This window comes from Corythoichthys intestinalis, chromosome 6 (genome assembly GCF_030265065.1).
Source record: "Corythoichthys intestinalis isolate RoL2023-P3 chromosome 6, ASM3026506v1, whole genome shotgun sequence".
In the NCBI taxonomy this organism is placed as follows: Eukaryota; Metazoa; Chordata; class Actinopteri; order Syngnathiformes; family Syngnathidae; genus Corythoichthys; species Corythoichthys intestinalis.
In genome coordinates, this window is record NC_080400.1 from 49,122,942 (window position 1) to 49,148,069 (window position 25,128).

Sequence of the window (25,128 nt, forward strand, 5' to 3'; positions counted from 1 at the left end):
ATCAGAACTCCTACGAGAGTGTTGTTAAGATCTGGTCCCTTGAGGAGCACGTCATTGAGAGAAACATTGTCAAGTTGAGCACTCGAATCAAAGACTACCCTAATTTTTTCTGGCTTTTGCGGGTGGTAAACGCCAAAACTAGGGAGATACCAGCACTCTTGATCTGGCGCCAGTGCGGGCGCTGGTTCGGCATGGCCCTTGCTGAATATTTTCTCCATAAACTCAGCGTAATGCGCTCTCATTTCAGGTTTTCTTCTCAGCGTTTTGCGGAGCGACATTAAACGATTGTAGGCCTGCTCCCGATTGTCAGGTAGGCGCCGCCTAGGTGAGCGGAATGGAAGTGGAGCTACCCAGTTATTCGCCTCATCTTTAGCAAAGTTGTTGTGCATAATGTCTAGGAACAACGCATCTTCTGCCGAAAGTGCAACTTTGTCGTCATTTGTTGTTTGTTGGAAAATATGTTGTCCTAGTTCCGCTTGTGTGTTTAGTGGATCGTTTTTGGTGTATTTCTCTTTGATAACGATTGTGTTTTCGCAAGGACTGAGGAACGTGGGACGTCCACTGTTTAGAACGTTCGTCTTAAATGAGTTCAATGTGGGTTTATGAGCTCCAGAGAGACAGACATCACCTATGACAACCCATCCTAAATCGAGACGCTGGGCATGAGGTGCATTGTTTGGCCCATTTACCTGACCACGAACTTTATGAGCCTGAATGATGTCCCTTCCCAGGAGCAGAAGAATGTCTGCCGATGGGTCGAGAGGAGGAATCTGTGAAGCGATTGATCGCAAATGAGGGTGAGCTGCTGCTACCTCAGGGCTGGGAATTTCGTCTCTATTATCTGGAATCTGATCACATTCTGTTATTGTAGGCAGCATCATGGAGACCTTACCATCTACATCTTCTACAACAAAGCCATCAGCTTTACGACCTTGTGTCTCTGATAAACCTGCACATGTTCTCATGGTGTATGGGAATATGGTACCTTGCACATTAAACATGTCAAAAAACGCAGATCTGGCTAAGGATGAATTGCTCTGATCATCCAACATGGCATATACCCTCTTTTTCTTTTCTGGAGAAGTTCGGCGATATACATTAACTAAACAGATCTTTGAGCATGATTTTCCTTTTACGCCTTGCCCACATACTTCTGTGCAACTGGCTGTGTTCACAGGATTTGGGCCCTCAGACTCCCCGCCGTGACTCTGGGTTGGGGGATTAAAGTCTTGAGGTGTCCATGGAGGTGGACCGACATGCATGGCAGACACATGAGCATCGCTATCACATTCTGAGCATTGGATAATAGCTTTACAGTCTCGAGCCCTGTGATTTGTGGACGCACAACATTTAAAACAAATGGCGTGCTCTTTGAGAATGTTCTTTCTTTCGTCTAGTGTTTTCATTCTAAACCCCCTGCATTTGACGAGTGAATGTGGTTTTTGGTGGATAGGACATTGTTTGTCTGGATCGAGTGCTGTCAATTTAGCCGGACTGATCTCTATTTTATTCACCGCCAATGGAACTCTGTATTTGTCTCGTCTTACTGATGTCTTATCAACCCTTGGATTTATTACGTTTGAACACTGTAACATAAAGCTAGGGTCTGTTCTCATTTCAGCGTAGTCATTTACGAACCGCACAAAATACGAAAAAGGTGGATAGACTGCACCGTTTTCCCTTTTGTATTTGGTACCTTGTGTAACCCATGACTCCTGGAGTCCATATGGGAGTTTTTCAACTATCGGGTTTATGCCCCTTGGTGTGTCGAGAAAGCTAAGACCCGGCAAATAACTTTCACTTTTGGCATACGATAGCTCTAACAGAAGATCAGCAAGCTCCTGCAGTAAGTGAGTGTCTTTGTTGGAGATTCTTGGAAAAGTCTGCAACCGTTGGAAGAGTGAGGATTCAATTACCTCTGGAGAGCCATAAGTCTTGTCTAGCCGCTGCCACAGACGTTGGAGACCTGCCTGTGGATTACTCACGTGGACCGCCCTGATCCTCTGAGCGTGTTGAAGAGATTCCCCGCCGAGCCACTTGGTGAGAAGGTCGAGCTCTTCGCTGGGCTTGAGATTGAGGCCTTCCGTCGCGTTGCAGAACATGGACTTCCAGGACAGGTAGGACTCTGGCCGGTTGTCGAAAACCTTGAACCCCGATGTCAGCAGATCACGCCGTGCTAGATAGGCTGCTAAATTGGACAGTTCACTTCGTGGGGTTGCTGAAGGTGTAGGCTGGTGTGAGATGTCCGTTCTCGCACGATGAGATTGGAGATGCTCTTCGTCAGCGATGTCGATGTGACGCACATGTGGAAAAGCACCAGCTGATTTTGGGCTATTTTCTGGTTGTTGAGAGTCATTGTGCCTAACCAGGTGCTCATTGTTTGGCGTTTGTGTGCCATCTGCTTGGACACGCTGGTCGTCAAAGTGAGCATGCACATACTCTTGTGCACGCCTGATGGAGGGGGGTGTCTTGGAAAATACCCCTTGCTCGCTGAGGTCGACTTTGGCGCGCTCCTCTTCTTCGAAAGTCGCCTCCCAAACTTTAGCTGCGGCGAGCGCTGCTTCTGCTTCACCTTCCGTCTTCAGAGCGTGTAGTGTTGCCTCGATGCGTGCCTTCTCGACCTCCATGTCGATTTGGCGTTTGGCGTACCGTGCTCTGGCGTAGGCAGCTTCGGCGTCTGCTCGTGCTTGTGCAGCAGCTTGACTCGTTCTGGACCGGCGTGAAGAATGAGAATGACTGGCCTCCGACCTGGTGACCACTTGGCTGATAGGTGGTGAAACTTCTTGCTGAGACATCTTGGGTGCTTGATGTGTTGAAAATCTTTTTACTCTTCTGCCCTCAGCCGAGCGTATGGCTACTCGACTTTGGCAGCGAGCTAAACCAACAAAGAAAAATGGAGGCCCGAACTCCTTCCTCTCATTTATTTCTTTGTGTCAACGTGTGTGCGTGTGTGTGTGTGGTAAAACTGAAACATACATAAAACACAAATGTTATACACAAAATAAAAGGTTCTATACAATAACATGTTTATGTAAATAACAGAAAACTGGCTCCATTATGAGCAAATGAAATGAAGTGGCTACCTTAGCTTAGCACAAAAACGTGTGGGTTCGCGCCACATAAATAACAACAAAATAACAGAATAGACACACCAAAATTACATCTAACCCATTGTTAAAACGTACAAACTTACAGATTTTGTTTTGTCAAGGGTTCCCAACGATGTATGGTGCAGAGGAGGTGTGTAACGTCTTAACACCTCAAGGCCTCTTTTCCAACTGAAATAAAAAGTTCTTTCTGCCTGCTGCTTACAGCAAGTCGCCACTAGGGGAAGCCGAGCGCAAACAGCAATACCAAAGAAAAACTTAAGATTCTGAGTTAGAATAGCGACATCCTGTGGACGGATGAACAATGTACAATCTTAGAAAGAAATTAAACCCAAAAAGTAGTCAACATAAGACCAGAGGACATAACACAACTCAAACACATCACTCTATGGACTGATCCCCACCTCCATCCATAACTAAATAGTAGAACAGATCAGCCATTTCAAATAACTTAGACTTATCATAGACAATAAACTGGCATTTAACCAGCACATTAAAGACATTCATAAAAGGCCCCAAGAGAGACTCAATGTCATTCGTAAACTCTGTGCTCTTTCAGTTGCCCGGAATCTCCTGTCACAATTGTATAATGGCATTCTCCTACCCATCCTTCTGTATTGTTCAACCTGCTTTTATAATATGCTGTCCACCACCAACAGTAAGAAACTGATCACAATAACACACATTGCATCCAAGATCATTAACAACCCACAACCAACCTCACAGAGCTCAGTCACAGAGCGGTCACGCGGCTTGAACTGTCAATAATAAACGAACCGGACAATCCTATCACATCACATTTCACAACGCTGCCCTCTAGTCGTAGATACCAGACCCTGAGATGGAGACAGGCTCGCTTTAGTAAAAGCTTTGTCCCATCTGCCATCTCAGCACTCAATAACCTCCCACGATAAACCTGTAGGGGCCAGTTCTCTGAGTGTTATCCTTGTCTATCTGTGTATATGAACATGTGTATGACATCATCGAAGCATTCCTTACTCAATATCGAGTTACATATGTTTGTGCAATATGAACGGCTACACAAAAATATCTATAATAAATAATGAACCAAAAATTTCTGCAACCGGCTGGTAACCAGTTCAGGGCGTACCCTGCCTCCTGCCCATTGTTAGCTGGGATAGGCTCCAGCGCCCTCGTGACCCTTGTGAGGATAATCGGATCATAAGATGAATTAATGAATGAATGAACAAAAAATCCAACTTGGGCATCACGCCATACGGTGGGAATACAGCCTTAGAGACACAATCTACAACAGACCGAAATACCTGGATTCTCAACAGGCTATATGAACATTTTTTAATCATATGATACAATGTTGAAATTAATTCAAGTAAAAGGTACAGATCAGTCATTACCGATTACATGGAAATAGCAATGATAAATAATCGGTAGAATCTGCTTCTGGATGGATGGATGGATGGATGGATGGATGGATGGATGGATGGATGGATGGATGGATGGATGGATGGATGGATGGATGGATGGATGGATGAAAATGATACTCTCAAAGAACTAAAAAAGGTGATCCCCAAACTTTCACTGTTACTTTCTTCTTAGCAACTAACATTTTCTGTTATTTATCACAGGATCTGTACTATCTTCTGTTACTTCAACATATTTTGGGACTTGCGTGCAGCACCACAGTGCCTCAACAAAAAAAGCAAAACAAAGACAAGATCATCTGCCAGCAATCCGGAATGCTTACCATCGCAGCCACAGCCATCTGGATTTTGTGTGTGACCAGATCGGCAGCTGCATTCGTAGCCGCCTGGATAGTTTCTGCAGAAGTGACTGCAACAGGATTCCCCATTGACACACTCATCACTGTCTGAGGTAGGTAGGGAGCAGTACACTAAGTTTCGGCAAATAGTACAGACGGAACACAGGGCTGAAAAAAAATCTTACCTACACAGGTCTTCCTGTCGTGGTCCAACTGGTAGCCAAGATGGCATGAGCAAAGGGGCCCATTGGTGGTGTGCTCACATTGATGAGAGCAACCTCCATTATTCTTCTCACAGCTGTTAACAATCTCCATTTCAATGCCTGCAGTGTACATGTGTGCATGACCACAGAAAAGACAACATTTTCGGCATATGGGGACAAACGAGCTTGGTTTGGAATACAAGCAAAAGAGTCATGCAGTGCATATGGAATGCGCTGTGTTTCACCATTGACAATGTGTGTTCAATGGTGGAATAATGTACCAGTTCTGTTTCTGCAGTAGTGGGTTTATATTGTAGAAAACACATTATCTTTACTCACGGTAGCACCGTTTCCCATCTGCGCCAAGCTCAAAGCCTGGATGACAGACACATCTAAAGGAGCCCAACATATTGACGCATCCATGGGAGCAATTGCCATGACCTGAATTGCACTCATCAATGTCTGTTGAAGACAGGACATGCAGAGAAATGCTCAGTTAGCTATTATAAACACATATAGACATAAGTGACCGAAAAACGATACAAGAATAGAAGATCCTTGACAAAGACCTCTTTAAATATTTACTGGCTTAATGGACAATAATGTTTTGGTAGCTCAGACGGGATTCACGGTCATGCGCATTTCAGCTTGCATGAAATAGGCTTAAAATATTTTAGCAACCATTGCTACAGATGTTCTTCTTTCATACACAGTCATATTATATAGTATATAATAGATCTGAAAATTAGAGGTAGAAAGAAAAAGTATTTGTTTGAAGCAGGTCATCTAAGCCAAATACATATTTTACTGCTCATATCTGGAATAGTTTACTTCATTCAACAACACCTGATTAAAACTTATGGGTCAATATGAATTAAAATGCTAGTGCAGTGGAAGATAAATGGAACACAATCTTTTCTGGCTATTCTACAAATATGCTGTACAGTAGAAGCGAACGTTACCACAGGAATTTAGAGTCATTTAATTAATCCACTTCAGCATCCATACTTTCATTCTTTTTATGTGATTTCATTTCATTATTGACTATTGGAAGTTTGAATAAGTTAACTACCATAAGAAGGAAATGCAAAAGCAAGAAATTATGCATCAACAATTAAAGGCGGTGTTGCAGTTGCTGTTGTTGTTTTTAATTTAAGAAACTAACATGCCCAAGGAAGACCAATTTATCAGAGACAGAGGTCTGTGATTTGCCATACGCTCATGAGCCCATTTTACAGTATTTGGGTTTTTCAACATGTTTACATAGCCTTAAATTACTGTGCAACTTGCAAAAAATCTGATTATGAAAGGGTTATTGGCTGCATGTAAGCATAGCCATTTTTCTAGATCTGTTTGTCTGTTGGAGTGTGCAGGGGTGTGTGTCGGGGGTACTATAATTACATAGGATGGACGTATGGAGGGACAGACAGACAAACAGACAGACAGACAGACAGACAGACAAACAGACAGATGGATTGAGTCCTCACCTTCACAGCTCTTGCCATCTTGAACCAGAGTAAAACCAGCTCGGCAGCTGCACTGAACATTGCCATCTACAGAGACACACAGCTGTGTGCAGCCTCCATTCCTCTCCTCACAGGGGTCCCTCACTGCCACACAAAAACACAGATGTGACCAACACAAGTATATTTTATAGTGCAGATCTTATTGATTAACATATTGTTTTTGTCAAGGTTTGAATGAGGGAATTAGGACTGATGACTTACGTTCACAGTGCCTCCCATCTGTCTTCAGCTTGTAGTTCTTTCGACACTCACATTTATAGTGATTGTTCCCCATGTCTAGACACTTGTGCTCACAACCTCCATTCAACACCAAGCAAGAATTTACAGCTTAAATGCAAAAGAGATGCATAAAGATACAGTATTAGTCATTAAAAAAAAAAAAAAAAATTGGCACCCACCGAATATCAAAAGATGCTACACCGTTTGAGCACACCTTTAACTCTGGTTCCCTTGTTGCATGCCAGCATATGTCTTATTTAATTATCTGTCCACTGTGCAATACTAAATACACAAAACAGTGGTGTACACTTGAGGGTTTCTGATGAGTGTTATGAATTAAATAAAATACAAGCAATGTAAAAGCTGAAAACAAATGTAAGCAAGGTTTCTCTGGTAGTCCTCTTGACTTTCTAATATTCCCATCCACTGACTGTGTACAGAATATGAAATATTACCTATGTGCCTGAGCTTTTATGAGAAGAAAATATTTTAACACTAATGACTTTAGCAGAACTTCTGGATTCTTGGTTACCAATGCAGGTCCGTCCATCAGTATGCATGCGGAATCCTTCCCCACATTCACAATGATAAGAGCCTGGTGTGTTGATGCATCTCTGCTGGCATCCTCCGTTGAGCTCCGCACATTCATCCACATCTGAATGCACACAAATGTAAATAATGTATTGATAATAGTAACTGGTCTAACAGGCTTTGATTATTTGGTTAAGTAGATGTGCATCTAACTCTATCCCGCAAACATATCGTAAGTGGAAACCCATTTTTTTTCAATTCACAACAGACATATCAAATACTCATTTGGAGGCAAAAATATTTCTTTTAGCAATTTAAATGAGCATGATTTTAGAAACGGCTATGCTCTAAAAATCAGTTGGTGCCCTTGACAGAAGATACTGTACATCTGCTTTCCTGTAATAGACTCATGATGCGTGGGTATCAGATAGAAAAAATACATTGCCACCAGGCCTGCTTTTGCATCTACAGTATATAACATATAGGACAGGGGTCGGCAACCCAAAATGTTGAAAGAGCCATATTGGACCAAAAAAAAAAACAATTAAAAATATGTCTGGAGCTGCAAAAAATTAAAAGCCATTTATAAGCCTTATAATGAAGGCAACACATGTTGTATGTATTTACAGTATTTAAACGATAATAGCCTACAATCAAAATGACTACGTTGGCTACAAATACATAATGAGCCTTCATGATTAAACGTTTCTTTTCCCTGCAGAGCCTACAATAGAGAGTGACGCACCACGTGACTACTCTGGTGCGCGATGCCGCCTCAAGCTTAAAGTGCGTACGACACGAGAAAAAAAGTCTTAAATAGGATTACTATGTGAATTAGAATCATATATTGAGACGATTCGACTATATACAACAATTTAGCAAAGCGCAGATGACGGGAAATTAGTATTTTAATCTGCTGGTTAGCCACGCCTACCATTATAGGGCTCTAGTGTCCCCAACAGGTGGATGACGTCGGCGGAGTAACGATTTCATCTGATTTAGTATGCAGCCCATTGAAGGGGAATCATTCACAACGAGGAAAACAAGACAAAGAGAGCCGCAAAATGTCATTGTTTCAGTCTCTCTACTCCAATATTTTTACAGGATATCCTTTTTATCCAAGTATTTTCCCCAATAGCTAAATAAACGGTTTGAGAAGGCCCAGTCAGCCCGTTGAGGGGGAATTATTCAGAACGAGAAAAACGTGACGAAGAGAGTCGCAAAATGTCATTGTTTCAGTCTCTCTACTCCAATATTTTTACAGGATATTATTTTCATCCAAGTATTTTTCCCCAATAGCTAAATAAATGGCATGGTCATGACAAATAACAGTCTTTTGCTAAATGGAATATGAAATAATAAAAATGCATTTATTCAAGATGACATGGCAAAATTACTCCATAATGGTCGAAACTGTCGACTTCACCTTTACTGTCGCACCTCCCGAACAATATTTTATGCCACCTAAATCGGGCTTTTGTCATTTTCCTTCCCCGGCTTCGGAGAATGTAAACAAACCAAGAGGCGTGAAAGCTAGCCGACATGCTAACCCTAACCGAGTGATGTTTCAAAGTCTTCGAAGCGGAAAATCACACATAACTAGCCCGGATAAATTCACATGACGACTGGTTTGTCGATTGTCTTCGCCGATCGGCAAACCGCCCGGCGGAGAGCAATTTACAGCTAGTTGCTAGCTACTATGGACAGGGAAGCTCGCAGGGGAAGCAGCTGGACAATGACCGCTGCCAATCAATGACAATGACATGCCAATCCATGATCAAACGTAAGTAGTCCTTTATTTAAAGAAAGTTTGTACTGTTTACTTTGTAATCCCTGTATTTGCGGCTATTTTTACCTCAAAGTTGCAATTTCTGATCGGTCGGAAAATTTGACAGAACCCCGGGCGCATGAAGAGGGGAATTAGCTGAGTATAGTTCTCTCCCAGCGGAGGTATGTGCAACAAGCCGCCGAGGGGGCAAGGACCATGTCAGCCACAAAATGCAAGTCACTAACATATTAAAATGATCCCAATATTTGACATAATACAAAACATGATGTTTACTCACTTCCTGGTAAGCCCAATGGTCCCACAGTAGTAGGGCTTGTTTTGGCCAGTATCCACCAGTGAATGAGTAACTTTTGAAACCCCAGAAAGGCGCACACGCCTCTCCCTCTTAGAGCAAAATTTTTCTGCAGCCGTTTGGCTGGCGTCATGTGAAAAATAAATGTATTAATCCGCAAAATCAGCTGAATCCTTAGTCCTTCTCATACAACATACGGCTGTATAGTGAAGAGGACTCCTTCCTCCGTACACGTTACAGCGCCCTCTTTCTCAACTCGTGACTAGAGACGGAAGTCACTCATTTTCATGGCGCGGGATTCAAAAAACTAAATAAATATAGTGATCGCTTCAACACACATCCAAGCGGTCCATTTCATGCAGGAGCATAAAATACCACGTGTATTATGAAATAAACATGCTTTTTCGTGTCACAGGCACTTTAAAGTTATTACATATTAATGAATTGGAAGAATGTTTTTGTCATGTTTGTCCTCCTACACGAACCATACATAAACAAAAATCTATTTCCCTCCACCATCTTTTTCCATTTTCAAACATTTTTTGAAAAAACTCCAGGGAGCCGCAGGTTGCCAACCTCTGAAACAGGGCATTGTATTGATATCCCCTGCATAAAGAATTAGAGTGCCTGTGACACAAAAAAGACCGTTTATTTAATATTACACGTGGTATTTGATGCTCCTGAATGAAATGGACTGCTTGGATTTGTGTGGAAGTGACGTCCGTCGCCAGTCACGAGTTGAGGAAGAAGGCAAATGTGACGTCAGTTGTAGAGATTATCTTCACAATACAGCCATTACTATAGCATGCAGAAGGACTGCGGATTCAGATGATTTTCTGGATTAATTTGTTTATTTTTTGCGCTACGTAAGGCCAATTTGCTGCAGGCTTTTGTTGCTACCCCAGGGAGAATTGTGTGAGGCTTTTTGGATTTCCAAAAGATCCTTGTTCACCGCAATAGGCAAAACTAGTCCGGCAACCAAGGAACCATTGGACGGACAAGAAAGTGAGTAAGCTTCGTGTTTTATATTATGTCAAATACTGGGATCATGGCAAACGTTTTATTAAGGAGGTAGCTTGCATTTTGTGGGTGACAATACTCCCTGTCTACCGAGAAGGCCATACGGCCGACAACTGGTGGAGTGTCACACACCATGGTCGCTGGCCGATAAAAGCGTGCCCACCTACAGAGCGCTTTCCTCGGCTTGGCTCCCCGCAGCCCCCCACTCTTGTCTCGTTCGCCATTGTGTCAATTTTCGTGTTTCGGGATTTCCCCTTCTCTCACCGGCGACGAGCACTGCCTGCCCACTGGGCCCACAGCAAAACGACGAGCCGTATATTGCTCGCCGATCGGTCTGGCCGATCGGTGAAAACAATCAACCCTGCCGCCACGTGTGACATGAATTAAGGTAGTTTTGTGTGATTTTTTGTTTTCAAAAGGCAAGAATAAGACTTGGAAAGCCGCTCGGTTCGGGTTAGCATGTCGGCTAGCTTTCACGCCTCCTGTTTTGTTTATGCTCTTTGCTGTGTCTCCGAAGCTGGGGCAGAGAAATTACAAAAGCAGGTGGCATAAAATACCATTCAGGAGAGGAAGAATTTGGCAGTTTTGACCATTATGCAGTAATTTTGCCCTGTTGTACTGAATAAATACATTTTTAATATTTCGTATTCCATTTAGCACAAGACTGTTGTTTGTCATGACCATACCATTTATTTAGCAATTGGGGAAAAATACTTTGATAAAAAGAATATCCAGTTAAAATATTGAAGTAGAAAGATTTAAAAAATGATGACATGTTGCTGCTCTCTGTCGCATTTTCCTCATTCTGAATTTCCCCCCCTCAATGGGCTGAATTCTAAATCCGATGAAATCTTTACCCTGTCGACGTCATCCGCCAGCTGGGGACGCTGGAACGCTATAATGACAGGCAGGGCTAAACGGCAGATTAAAAACTACTTTCTCGTCATCTGCGCTTTGCCAAATTATTGTATATAGTCGAATGTTCTCAAAATATGATTCTAATTTATATAATGATGCTATTTAAGATTTTTTTATGCTGTCACAGGCACTTTTACTAAAGATATACTGTATTTGTGAGCATGGAGAGGAAGGCCTTGTTTTACAGTTTTTTAAGTGGAAAGACATTGGATTGATGTGGGAGATATATGTTTGTGCATGTGTTAGACCTGTGGCTTTGAGTGATTTTTCTTTCTTTCTTTGATTATCATTATAACGAATGTCAAAAGTTGGAATCATTCATAATGTTTCTTGTTCCATTATTCTAAGTTGCTTTGCACATTCACATTTTGGCACTGATCTGACCATAAATGCTGACTTGTTTAATGGACGCATCAGTCTCTTTCGGTGAGAAGTTAAATAAGAGACTTCAGGTGTCTTTTTAGAAGATGGTGTCTTTGTCACAGTGGAAGCGGTGTCAGAAGTATAAAAGGGTGAAGGGCACAAGGCCTAAATAGGATCCTGCAGTGGGGTTTGTAGTACGTAGCATGATTTTTCTGTCAGAAAAATAGAGAAGAACAGTCTTTTGACTGAGGATGCAAGGAAATGAAGCAATACAGTGAGTGAGGCCAATAAATGATAGCAGCTTCTTTCCAATTAATTTAAATACAGACAGAAAGCAGTGGTGTACAAAGACTTGGCTTCATTCATCTCAGATTCCAAGAAGCAATGAGTGGTAAGTTGTAAACCCCATAACTAGGATCAGAACATGTCAAATTTTCACCCCGTCTTTGAAAATAAGGCCGCATTTCATTCCCAATAAATGCCATAAATATGCATAAATATCAAACACCCCAAATAAATAAAATAAAAACTTCATAGCAGTGGAGGCTTCTTCTAGTTGTTTTCTAAAATGCCTGTGAGGATAAAATTATAATTGGCAATATCCGAAGGTTAAAGGCTGGTGGCACTTGTGCATGCCTAACAGGCGAAGGAACATATAGGCCCCACTTGACATATTTCTTTCTTTCAAAAACATAAAGTCAAATATTTGGTTGACATGTTTAGGGACCATGTGCTGACTGTGTTTTTCATTCAGTGCTTTACAGCCTGTAGTCTAGATGGTTAATCTGCAGCAGGTCAATCAAGTTATAATAATGCACAGTCATTAATATGAAATATTATGACTCATAATTTACACAATACAACAAAGTAACCATTTACTTTTGTACAGTACTTGTTGTACTGTGGAACATAGTAATGTGTAGAAATGTTGGTCATTTGTTAAGTTCACAGATAAATTCACAGCTGGTCAGCCTGCACTAAAGGCTAAGGAAATTTCAACAAAGAAAAGACATCTGTCTGCACATTTGTAGTTCAAGAACAAGGTTGATTGATTAAACACATGAAAACGTGCAGTAATACCCATTGACAGATTGTTGGCAGAGGTACAATAAAGCCACAAGGTTAGCACAAATAAGAAATGCATATTTGAGCGCACAAAACAAACAAAGGTGAGGCTTTGATGGGGCAGAATATGCATTCAATACGCAAGTACTGCTGCCGCAATTTGTGGTGCCACAGTAAACTATTGGGATAAACAATACAAAAACGACTAAGTGCAACACGACACAGGAAAAGGGCCTGACCATGATAAGTAAGCAAAACAGTAAGCAGTTGCTGTTTTAACTATTTACTAGGGCTGTCAAACGATTAAAACTTTTAATCGAGTTAATCACAGCTTAAAAATTAATTGATCATAATTAATTGCAATTCAAACCATCTCTAAAATATGCCATATTTTCTGTAAAATATTGTTGGAATGGAAAGATAAGACACAAGATGGATGTACAGTTGTGGTCAAAAGTTTACATACACTTGTGAAGAACATAATGTCATGGCTCTCTTGAGTTTCCAGTTATTTCTACAACTCTGATTTTTCTATGATAGAGTGATTGGAACAGATACTTCTTTGTCACAAAAAACATTCATGAAGTTTGGTTCTTTTATGACTTTATTATGGGTGAACAGAAAAAAGTGATCAAATCTGCTGGGTCAAAAATATACATACAGCAGCGCTAATATTTGATAACATGTCCCTTGGCCATTTTCACTTCAATTAGGCGCTTTTGGTAGCCATCCACAAGCTTCTGGCAAGCTTCTGGTTGAATGTTTGACCACTCCTCTTGACAGAATTGGTGCAGTTCAGTTAAATCTGATGGCTTTCTGACATGGACTTGTTTCTTCAGCATTGTCCACAAGTTCAAGTCAGGACTTTGGGAAGGCCATTCGAAAACCTTAATTCTAGCCTGATTTAGCCATTCCATTACCACTTTTGATGTGTGTTTGGGGTCATTGTCCTGTTGGAACACCCAACTGCGCCCAAGACCCAATCTTCGGGCTGATGACATTAGGTTATCTTGAAGAATTTGAAGGTAATCCTCCTTCTTCATTATCCCATTTACTCTCTGTAAAGCACCAGTTCCATTGGCAGCAAAACAGCCCCACAGCATAATACTACCACCACCGTGCTTGACGGTAGGAACGGTGTACTTGGGGTTAAAGGCCTAACCTTTTCTCCTCCAAACATATTGCTGGCCATTGTGGCCAAACAGCTCGATTTTTGTTTCGTCTGACCACAGAACTTTCCTCCAGAAGGTCTTATCTTTGCCCATGTGATCAGCAGCAAACTTCAGTCGAGCCTTAAGGTGCTGCTTTTGGAGCAAGGGCTTCCTTCTTGCACGGCAGCCTCTCAGTCCATGGAGATGCAAAACACGCTTGACTGTGGACACTGACACCTGTGTTCCAGCAGCTTCTAATTCTTGGCAGATCTGCTTTTTGTGATTCTCGGTTGAATCTTCACCCTCTTGACCAATTTTCTCTCAGCAGCAGGTGATAGCTTGCGTTTTCTTCCTGATCGTGGCAGTGACAAAACAGTGCCATGCACTTTATACTTACAAACAATTGTTTGCACTGTTGCTCTTGGGACCTGCAGCTGCTTTGAAATGGCTCCAAGTGACTTTCCTGACTTGTTCAAGTCAATGATTCGCTTTTTCAGATCCATGTATGTATATTTTTGACCCAGCAGATTTGATCACTTTTTCTGTTAACCCATAATAAAGTCATAAAAGAACCAAACTTCATGAATGTTTTTTGTGACAAAGAAGTATCTGTTCCAATCACTCTATCGGAGAAAAATCAGAGTTGTAGAAATAACTGGAAACTCAAGAGAGCCATGACATTATGTTCTTCACAAGTGTATGTAAACTTTTGACCACAACTGTATACATTCAACATACTGTACATAAGTTACTGTATTTGTTTATTTTAACAATAAATCCACAAGACGGTGTTAACATTATTAACATTCTTTCTGTTAAAGGGATCCACGGATAGAAAGACTTATAGTTCTTAAAAGATAAATGTTAGTACAAGTTATAGTAATTTTATATTAAAACCCCTCCTAATGTTTTCGTTTTAATAAAATTTGTAACATTTTCAATCAAAAAATACACTGGTAGCTCGCCATTGTTGACGTCGCCGAGCGGTGACATCACACGGGTTCCCTGCCGTTCTTCCACAGTGTCTTTAACTACCTAAGGTAGTGATTGAAATACACCATAAGGTGTCAATGGCGAGTCTTAAATTACTTACAAATCAAGCCAATGAATGTGTTTTGTTCCTCGACTGACGCCATAGTTCCCTCTTTACTGGTCGATCAACTTCATTTGCGTGCTGGCTTCACAATGTACGAGACCTCTGATAGTTTGTAAGTTGTGACTAAATATTGCCATCCAGTGTATTTGTTGAGCTAAACAAAATGTTTGAATAGAGTTTGACCAAAGTCTGAGTAAGTTTTATGTGTATTTTGCATAGCTAATTTGATTGGGAATGCCCGTTCTCTTTGCATTGAGCGCTTTTCTTTTTGTGAACATTGTTTTTTTTTTTGTTTGAGAGATAGGAATATTATTTTTTTGTGCTTTCACAAAATGATACTTATGTTTGTGGTGAAGGAGTTGCCGAAGCTTATGCCAATAAACGGCGCGGTCCAATGAATGCCTGTGTCCACTCGCCTTTCTCAGCCTCTTAGCTCTCAATGTGCAAAAAATGGCGTCATTGTAATCTGTTTGAGGCAATGCATGAGCGGGTCATTCCGCGCATGCGTTCAATCCATCAAATATTTTAACGTGATTAATTTTAAAAATTATCTCCCGTTAACGTGATAAATTTGACAGCACTACTATTTACACATATTTGACCTTATCCAAAACAGCCTGAGTAATTGGCAGATGTCTAGTGGAGTCAGTTGTCGTATCTTCATCCACAAAAAAACAATTGTAACTCATAAACAAATGGAGAACATCCAAACTCTCCGAAGAAAGTGATATTTTCAAAAGTTTCTCTGTAAACACTGTATATGATATACAGCACTTACTGTAGATGCTTTGATAGCTTGATAACATAAGAAACTATCCATCCATTCATTTTCTATACAGCTTGTTCTTATCAAGGTCATGGTTAAGATGGAGTGTAACTGCAACGCTAACGTTGGGCAAGAGGTCGGGTGCACCCTGAATTAGTCACTAGCCATTCGAAGACCATATAGTACTGTATATTGACAAACAACTATTCCCACTCACATTTACACCTAAAGACAGTCTTACAGTCTTCACTTAACCAAATATGCATTTCTTTGAAATGAAGCCAGAATACCAAAGAAAACCATGAAATCTATGGAGGAGAAAGACCAAGCTGAGATTTATATGCAGCACCTGTTGGTTGTGTAGCACTCAATGTCTGATTATTTAGGCTTCATCTAGTCACTGTTGGTATAGTTGAAAGCTCACAAGATTAGCAACGGTACTAGAGCCTTTATCTCAGTTGAACATGGGCAGTGTACACCCTGAACTGGTTGCCAGCTAATCACAGGGCACAAATACACAGTCAAGGTTCAATCAACCTGCCATTCAAGTTTTAAGGAAGTGGGAGGAAAACGGAGTATTCGGTGAAAACCCATGCAGGAACGAGATAACTGCATACAGAAAAGCCGGAGCCCGGGATTGGATCTCAGAACTGTGATGTGGCGTGCTAATATAAAATGTGTGCACACTGGTTGTATCCTAATGTTTTTCTTACCTTGACAGGATTTTCCATCTGGCCCCAACTCACTGCCCTCAGGACACTTGCAGTAGTAGCTGCCAATAGTATTGCAACAGTAACCTTCACAGCCTCCTTTGTCCACATCACATTCATTTATATCTGATAAGGAAAAAATAGTGAATATTGTTTCTGGGTTCATTCAATGTGAAAATGTGTGATTGTTTATTATAAACAATAAAAACAAAGGAGCACTTGATTACATAATCAAAAAAAAGAAGAAAAAAAACTTAACAAAAGGACAATGAACTTATGAATCATCTTCAAAAGGGATAAAAAGAAGTCATAAAAAATTCTGGTCATACCCCCTCCAATTTCAGTCTATTGTTAGATTTTAAATTATTATTTCATCAGGGCAGGAGATCATAGGTTTTTTTAAAATATGCATTTACTATTGGGAGTTCAAAGTTATTTTCTTCTTCACATTTCTAAATTGTGTTATTGACCAAGTATTATGAATGTTTTTTGTTTTGTTTTGAGGACAGAGAGAGAGGAGAGAGAGAGAGAGAGAGAGAGAGAGAGAGAGAGAGAGAGAGAGAGAGAGAGAGAGAGAGAGAGAGCAATCCAAATTTAATTTAACATGGCTATCGAAGAGGTTTCTGTGAGACCTCAGAAACAAAGGATGGGTCGCCTTTTTAAGAATTCAACCAGGCCGGACCCACTCTTTGTTTCTGAAAGCAGACAGACATTTAGGAAGACATTTTTTATATTCCACAGATTTGATCCATTGAAAACCGCTCTAGACTTATTCATACTTTCTTACCAGAAAATGCATGGATTAATTTGAGGGTTCATTAAACATGAGACACTTAATAACAAACCAAAATATTTTGTGACAGAATACAGAACATAGCGTTCAACAAGAGTGTCTGTTCACTTTTGCTACGATTGCAATTTCCCATGCCTTAAATATCATAAAGAGTTACAATACTTTCAATATTTGTTGTCATGGTCTGTTATTAAAACTATACCACCATAAGATGAATGTTATTTGGCAATATTGTCAAGAAAGCAAGAACATAGTACACATTTACAGTACAGTGCCCCAGTCATGGCCGTCTTCTAAAATTGAAATCCTACTGATGTTGCTGACAGAAGAGAATTTTAGAGCGAGGAGCTATTACCGTATTTTCCGCGCTATAAAATGCATCTGAGTATGAGGTGCACTTTCAATTAAAGGCCTATTTTAAAACTGTTTCATATATAGTGGGTACCGCATTATAAGGCGCAGTAGTAGTTGGGTTGCATTATTCATCGCAAAAGTGAACGTTATGCCATAATTGACCAATACTAATCCATATATAAGGTGCATTGGATTATAAACCGCAGTATCGTCTTTTGAGAAAATTGAAGACTTTTAAGTCTGCCTTATAGTGCAGAAAATACAGTAGATGTGCTTAATTTTGCATTCTGTATTGTAATGTATTGAAACATGATTTTGTAATCATAAACAATGGGTAGATTAACAGTTTAAAGAAAGCCTTTATGAATGTAATTAGCTAAAACAACAGTGGTTTTAAATGAGAGGATTCTTTATAAATTGAAGAATCCAGCATAGTGAAAATACAGTTTTATAGAATGCAAATACTTTATTTGTCAATGATATGCAGAAACATGGTGGTATATTACATAGCAGGATATGATCAGCTCAATATTTTGTGACAGATCAGCTCAATTAGTGCTCTATTTTGAAAAGATTACAGTAAATTGTGAGTATAACACATAATTAACATGGTACTAGCACACTTGTTAATAATGAAAAAAACTTCTTCATGCACTTTTCCACAGCAAAAGGAAAATCTTTGCCAGGTATGTAGGTAGGTCTGTTAATAAGTACAAGACATGATAACAGAGCTATGGTATTTATCACTGCATTAATGGCGTAAATCTGATTACATGTTGATATGTAATGAACTCCTTCTTTTCTCTAACAACCTTGTTTTATTGACTAAATCCATTACATTTTATAGAAAAATGTGATTCATCACACAGGCATTAAAAGGACCTTTACAGCAATACTTTACGTAGCTGTTCTGTTTAAAATATAAGCAAACACCATGTTTAGCCATAAAGGTGTCAGTGTGCACTTGGCACCAGGGCATCCTGAGCAACAGACCTACAGTGATACACAGGATGGTAAGTTTGATTAAACCATGCCCTGTGCCTTCATTGTTGAGGTAACTGTGGCTGTAAGGTGGTCGGTGGCTGGAGGGAGGGATGTCTGTGCTTCCCCGCTTAAGCTGCTGACCCCGTGACCTGACCCCGTATAAGAAAATTAATTGATCATGTAATATAACAAGCTTTCCAAAGTCTAACTTTCTTAATGTGTGAAGCTGCAAAAGCTGTGTGAACTTTTCTGTATCTCCCGTTTGGGCCAGTTGTGTCTGAGAGGCAAAGACAAAAAAAAGTGTCATGCAGTGTGAAATAAGTTATAGCTACTGTACAACAAGTGAGGGAACAGCACTCCTGCTTATTGGCTGCGAGTTTTGCATAAGGGAAGATCAGGAAGTGAACCAAACCTCTGGATTCAAACCTGACATACAACTTTATATTATCCAAAACAAGTTTTAAAAGATATTCAGTAATAATTTTATTCAGGTAAACACACTAATGCATGTCATCATCTAAGGAATTAAGTGCATTTTAAACTAAACTGTAAAGTGCTGTTGTGGAGCTACTTTATGAATAGGAGTGATAAGTTCCCCATCCGGTAACACGGACAACTCACATCTGCTCAAATGCTCTTATGTTCTCTACAGACAAACTGATTCCAGACCTCTGTGTATATCATTAAATCGTCCTGGCATAACTCGTTCTTTACACTCCACTCAAGAATGTCTCAAAAGATGTACACTCTTCCTCGACCAAAAACAACCTCAAGTACTTCGGGAGCAGATATAATCTACATGCCATTTGCCAGTCATCATTTCTCAAAATGTAGAATTTCAGAAGGTTTCTGTGGTTTCCTCAACATTGATAAGGAACATAGGTTTGAGCTCATGTTAATGTGGGTGTTGCTGCTGTGCTGGCCAAATTGCAGTCTCAATCTGTCCAATCAATAAACCCTGTATCCACCAAGGTCTAATACATTCTCCCAAAAGATGCTTTTAAGAAAATCATTATTGAAATTGTCAATGTTTCTTAAAATACCAGAGTAGTCAGCTTTAAATAAACAATTACCACATAAATGTTGTGATATGACTTTTGTGCCAGGATGAAGCCTAATTATAAAGAAGAACATTAAATGAGAATGAATGATTCAATGATAATCTACAATAAAAGTCATGATGATTTACAGCATACAACTCCACTTCAAACAGTTTGTTCAAGTAGATGTTGCCAAAGGAGTGGTAAGACGTTGTTTTGAAGACAGACAAAAGAGTCTTGTCATGAAAAAAATCATGCAGATGCAGATTCTTTATGTAACAGAAGGGATGAACGGTATTTGGGATGATGGACCATTTTTCCAAATGAGAGAGACAGTGATACACACAGTACTGTAGTTAAATGTAACAGTAACAAAATGCTGTATACTTATGTTTGGCATACATAAATGTACAGTGGTATGAAAAGGTAATGAGCCTTTTGGAATTTCTCACATTACTGCATAAAATAACTATCAAATGTGATCTGATCTTTGTCAAAATCGTACAGATGTAAAAACAGTGTCGGCTCTAACTAAAACCACCCAAAAATTTATAGGTTTTCATATTTTATTGAGGATAGCATACAAACAATGATAGAAGGGAAGGGTAAGTAAGTGAACCCTCTGCCTAAGGAGACTTAAAGAGCAATTGAAACCAATTTTTACCAAACAATTTAAATCAGGTGTGTGCCCAATCACTAATGAGTGGTTTAACACTAGTTTTACCAAACATTTTAGGTCTGGTGTGTGCCCAATCACTGATGAGTGGTTAAAAGCTGCTGATTAAAAGCTGCAGGTGTGTGTTAAGACACACACCTGGTAAGAATTGTCTTGATGAGAAGCATTGTCTAATGTGCATCATGGCTCAGTCAAAAGAGCTGTCTGAAGACCTGCGATCAAGGATTGTTGATTTGTATAAAGCTGGGGAAGAATGCAAAACCATCTCTAAAAGTTTGAATGTTCATCAATTGACAGTCAGAGAAGTTGTCTACGAATGGAGAGAGTTTGGCACTGTTGCTTCTTTCCAAAGGAGTGGCCGTCAACCAAAGATAACACCAAGAGTTCAGCGCAGAATACTCAGGGAAGTAAAAAAAAATAATAACAATAATACAAAATATTAAACGCAATGGTTCACTTGCTTATTTTCCCCCTTCCGTCATTGTTTGCATACTATCTTCATTAAAATATGAACACCTATAAATGTTTGGGTGGTTTTAGTTAAAGCAGACAGTTTTTCATCTGTGTGATTTTGACAAAGACCAAATCACATTTGATGTTGGTTTTATGCAGAAATGTGAGAAATTCCAAAAGGTTCAGATACTTTTTCATACCACCTTAGGGTTTTTAATGTCTGTGATTTATTTATTGTCATCATCATTGGTATCATTGACAGTTGCAAAATGTGATATGATTAGCCTGAAGAAAGAAAGAACCGAAGAAAGACAAGGGCTGACGGGAGAAGCATATGCTTATCAAGACCCGTCCCCCTGCAGCCAAGGACGCACAATCAAACATGGTAGAGTTGCATACATTACATTACATGACTTATGTGACATAAGGCTGGGTGCTTCTGACTGAAATTCATATCACAGTATCAACCTATTTTTTCATGATGATATAAATTGTCATATTAACTAAAGTGTATACTGTATATTTAAATGGAAACAAATTTAAATTGGAAAAAAAAAATAGGAAGTAATCATGTGTGGTAATAGGAAATACAATTGAATGTAATTTCTCCTTATATGCATGAATGTTTTTCAGCTACTGTAATCAATTACTATCACACCTCAAAAATAATAAACAAAACATAATAAATAAAACATACATGATTCCAAGATTAAAGACATTGTAAGATTAAGATTTAGAGTAAGCATAACAGAGGAAAATTTTGCCTATATAAATTATTATAATTCATTTTACACAATATTAACATCAAAACAGAAATTTATTTTCAACAAAATATCAATGTTTAAAGATTTACGTTGGGTATTGTTACTGGTTTTATTTTGTCACATCAGAAGAGCATATAAGACAAGAACAGCTTTCACAGGTACATAGTGTACATCCTACAGGTGTGTTTGATTTAGTCGCATTGTAAATCAGTCCTGTTCAGACATGAACTACAAATGGGGTGAGAGGTGAGTTGATGGTGGGTACTGGGCACGAGCATAACCTTATGTTCAACCACTGTACGACAAACATACAACAAATCAAACAAAAGTCCAATGCATGTTGCTATGAGCAGAACAAACATTTAAGGCTAACCATTGGTGGTGCGACATATTTAAAAAGGAAGGCTATTTAGTTTGTCACGAGAGGCTCCTATGCTAGTGCCAACACACAACTAGCCATATTCCACTCGGGAGTCAGGATGTTATCACCTTGGCTCAACTGCTATTGCAAAGTTTTCGCATTAACAGTACAGTATTTCTACTTAAACCATATGCACATTCTCTAAATCATTCTTTGTAATGAATTTGGCAGAAGACAACATAAATCTGTCCTGAGAAGTGAGAGGAGAAAAATGTATCGTTAAAGAAAACCAAAAAGTGAGCTATCACTAAGGTGGACTGAAACCTTAGAATGTGTGAAAGACAAACCCATATAAATCCTGATCCAACCTGTCACTCCAATGTGTGAAAGCAAATAGTTCAGGTTGAAACACTTAAAGCAGACAGCTGCCTCAAACGACACGTGCTCGTTACAAGTCGCAAAGAATGTGGTCCATTTAAAAGAATCGCTAAACCCCTGTAGTGTGGCTGTTTATTTGTAAAGTAAGAGTATGTATTGGGGGCAGGCATCCCAATTTGCTTAGGTTGCTTTTAATATTCCAAGCAGTACCTACAGTAGGCATCATACTGTATGTGGGTGTTTCTTGAATGAGAAGGAAATGCCCATGCTATGAATACTTCACTAGGGATTTCTTGGCTTAGGGTCACAAGCAAGTTAAGCACTGTAGGTTTTTATAGCAGCAACATTCAGCAGAACCAGAAACTTCGAAGTAAGCCACTAACATTTCAACAAACCTTGAACAGCGAAGCGACCCCAAAGGCCAAACCATCAAAGCTCCAATTATGGCAAAGTCAAAGGAGAAGCCCTAAACTTGGAGCTTCACTAAAAGATTGTCCTATGAAGAAGTTAATGGACTGTCAAACCGTATATCACCACAAACCTCTACTGATCAAGTACTGTAGTAGACAACTTATGGTACATAACTCTAATTTACAACAATATTAGTCAAAACTTACCGTACTGGCATCGTGTCCCTTTGAAGCCTTTTGGACAATCACATATATGATCTCCACTCTCTGCACATCGACCTCCATTGAAACACATATGGGCACTGCATATCCCTATGAGTATGACAGGTAACAATGTTTTCCTGAGAATTTTTACATTGCAGATTTAACTTTTTTAATCATACAGTGAATTATTTATTTTTGGGCTTTGATGTGGAATCTTTGTAGACAAATATAAAAAATGCTAATACCCACTATGTAGACAGCCTGGTTCACCATCCCTTTGAGTCCAACCAGGGCAGCACTTAAAAACTGTGTGGGTATCGGTCTTGTATACTTGTCTGTATGTTGTGTAGTATGTCGTCCTGTGGAAAACAAGATTCATTCAATTTACATGGTTATAATAGTTACATATCAATATGAAGACGATTAATGAACGAATGGTGAAGACAGTAGTAGCTGTCACCTCCTTTCATAACCTATACACCATCGGCCTATACAACCCTGCCTCCACACCTTCACCATACGTGTATAAGCCTGTACACAAGGCTGTGGGCTTCCCAAAAGAGACATCTCCTGGCCAGTGCAAACATTGGGCCTGCAATGCAAACACAGATAAACAAATCAAATGAATATGTACTATAAAGTGTTTCCCTTCATTTTAAAGCGTGCTACAAAATTTTCACCGTGATTTTTCACGATCTCAGGCTTACAAACATCTTAAGTGGGGCACACATATGATATTGAACACCTTAACCACATTTTTATGAGTGAAAGATCTCACCACGAGAAAAAAAAAAATACAAGCTTTTTCCAAACTGCAGTAATGCTCAAATTGTGTGGTATCCTCCAGATGCCTATAACCGTAAAGGCTTAAAATAAATCTCCAATTTAATCAAAATACAATATCGATTCTTTGTCTGTAATATATGCCGACATTACAAAGCCTGTGATGATTTGTTTCAATTCAAGCACATTCTTTTGATTTAAGACAATATTATGTACACATTTAACACAACCGGTTCCATTTCACACTGAAGCAACAAAAAAATACAAAGCATGTTGCATGTTTTTGAGAACTTTGTTGAGAGACATTTCAGACATTTGAATTAAAAAACATTTTTTAAAAAAGGCACATCTAAAAGATGATCAGTGTTTTGAGTTTTAATCAATATAAGCGGGAGAAGATGGATGGGTCGATGGCGATTAGATTGTCAATTAACTGATCGATGCATTGATCGAGATTGATGTATCGCCAATGATTTCATGACAACATGATATCGATTCTTTGGACAACAATTCCAAAACAATATAATACTTGCTGGTATTATAAAATCTGCCTTGATTCGATTAGATACAAAAGCCTTGGATTGATGTTTCAATCCAAGAATTATGTATCATTAGACCTTAAAATATTGCTCCTCTGTTTGTGTACTTCCACAACGCAAACTTCAGGGGCTTCCGATTTGCCTATTTCTAAACTTAGAATTGACACAGAAGGGTTTGTGATTTTGATTATTGAGCAGGACAGTTGTTGTTGACAAAAGGTAAGTATGGTAGTCTGTTTTTATAATCGTTGGGGAAAACATGGCAAAGTCCAGACAAAAACAGATCAATTACTATGTTAATGTTTATATATTGGGCTGGGTGATACATATCAATGTAAAATTGCATTGATATTTTTAAAATGGGATATGGAATTAGAACGATATCCTATATTTATCCTATATCTATATAACTTTATCCATATAGTTCAAATGTGCATATTACAGCGCTTTAATTTCAAATAAGGTACTCCTTCTTTATACATGTGTACACATAAGGTATGTCTACATTTATTATGTGAACAACTGACCGATTTTTTCATGAAACGGGTGAAGAAAAGTATTATAAATTTATTTGATATTAACCACTGTCAGTCATTACTGTAATCTGCTTACTTTCTTTCAGTAATGAGTGATCTAACGTGTTCATTTTTCCAAACCAGTAATCTGATTAAGGGTGGTTTCCTTAGTGTCTGTGCATTAATATTTTGTTATTGCCTCATAATGTATGTAGAATGAAGAATACTGCAGTCATGTACAAAGAGCATTTTGAATAGAAAATGCTGGAAAGGTTTCCGCTACGTGTACTTTTCCATGGTAACCCCTCACAGTTACTTCCTGTTTTGGTCTCGAGCCACACACGTGTTTTGGGACTGAAAAAGGCGTGTGTCAGTGC

General features: G+C 39.4%; 1 protein-coding gene across 2 annotated transcripts in view; it reads right to left on the minus strand.

Annotated features, from left to right (window-relative positions):
* The window catches only part of megf6 (multiple EGF like domains 6), an 89,574-nt gene extending 66,359 nt beyond the window's left edge, over window positions 1-23,215 (minus strand). The window contains exons 1-9 of one of the 2 annotated variants that reach the window (XM_057839315.1): window positions 23,164-23,215; window positions 22,918-23,022; window positions 16,501-16,623; window positions 7,329-7,451; window positions 6,779-6,904; window positions 6,539-6,661; window positions 5,391-5,513; window positions 5,034-5,171; window positions 4,834-4,956 (exon numbers count right to left, since the gene is read on the minus strand). In XM_057839315.1, the coding sequence (XP_057695298.1) occupies window positions 4,834-4,956; window positions 5,034-5,171; window positions 5,391-5,513; window positions 6,539-6,661; window positions 6,779-6,904; window positions 7,329-7,451; window positions 16,501-16,623; window positions 22,918-23,005 (967 nt within the window). In that variant the 5' untranslated portion in view covers window positions 23,006-23,022; window positions 23,164-23,215. Of the gene's footprint in view, window positions 1-4,833; window positions 4,957-5,033; window positions 5,172-5,390; window positions 5,514-6,538; window positions 6,662-6,778; window positions 6,905-7,328; window positions 7,452-16,500; window positions 16,624-22,269; window positions 22,285-22,917; window positions 23,023-23,163 lie in introns of those variants that run through there. The other variant, XM_057839317.1, reaches the window with a different exon arrangement.
* Window positions 23,216-25,128: the final 1,913 nt, after the last annotated feature.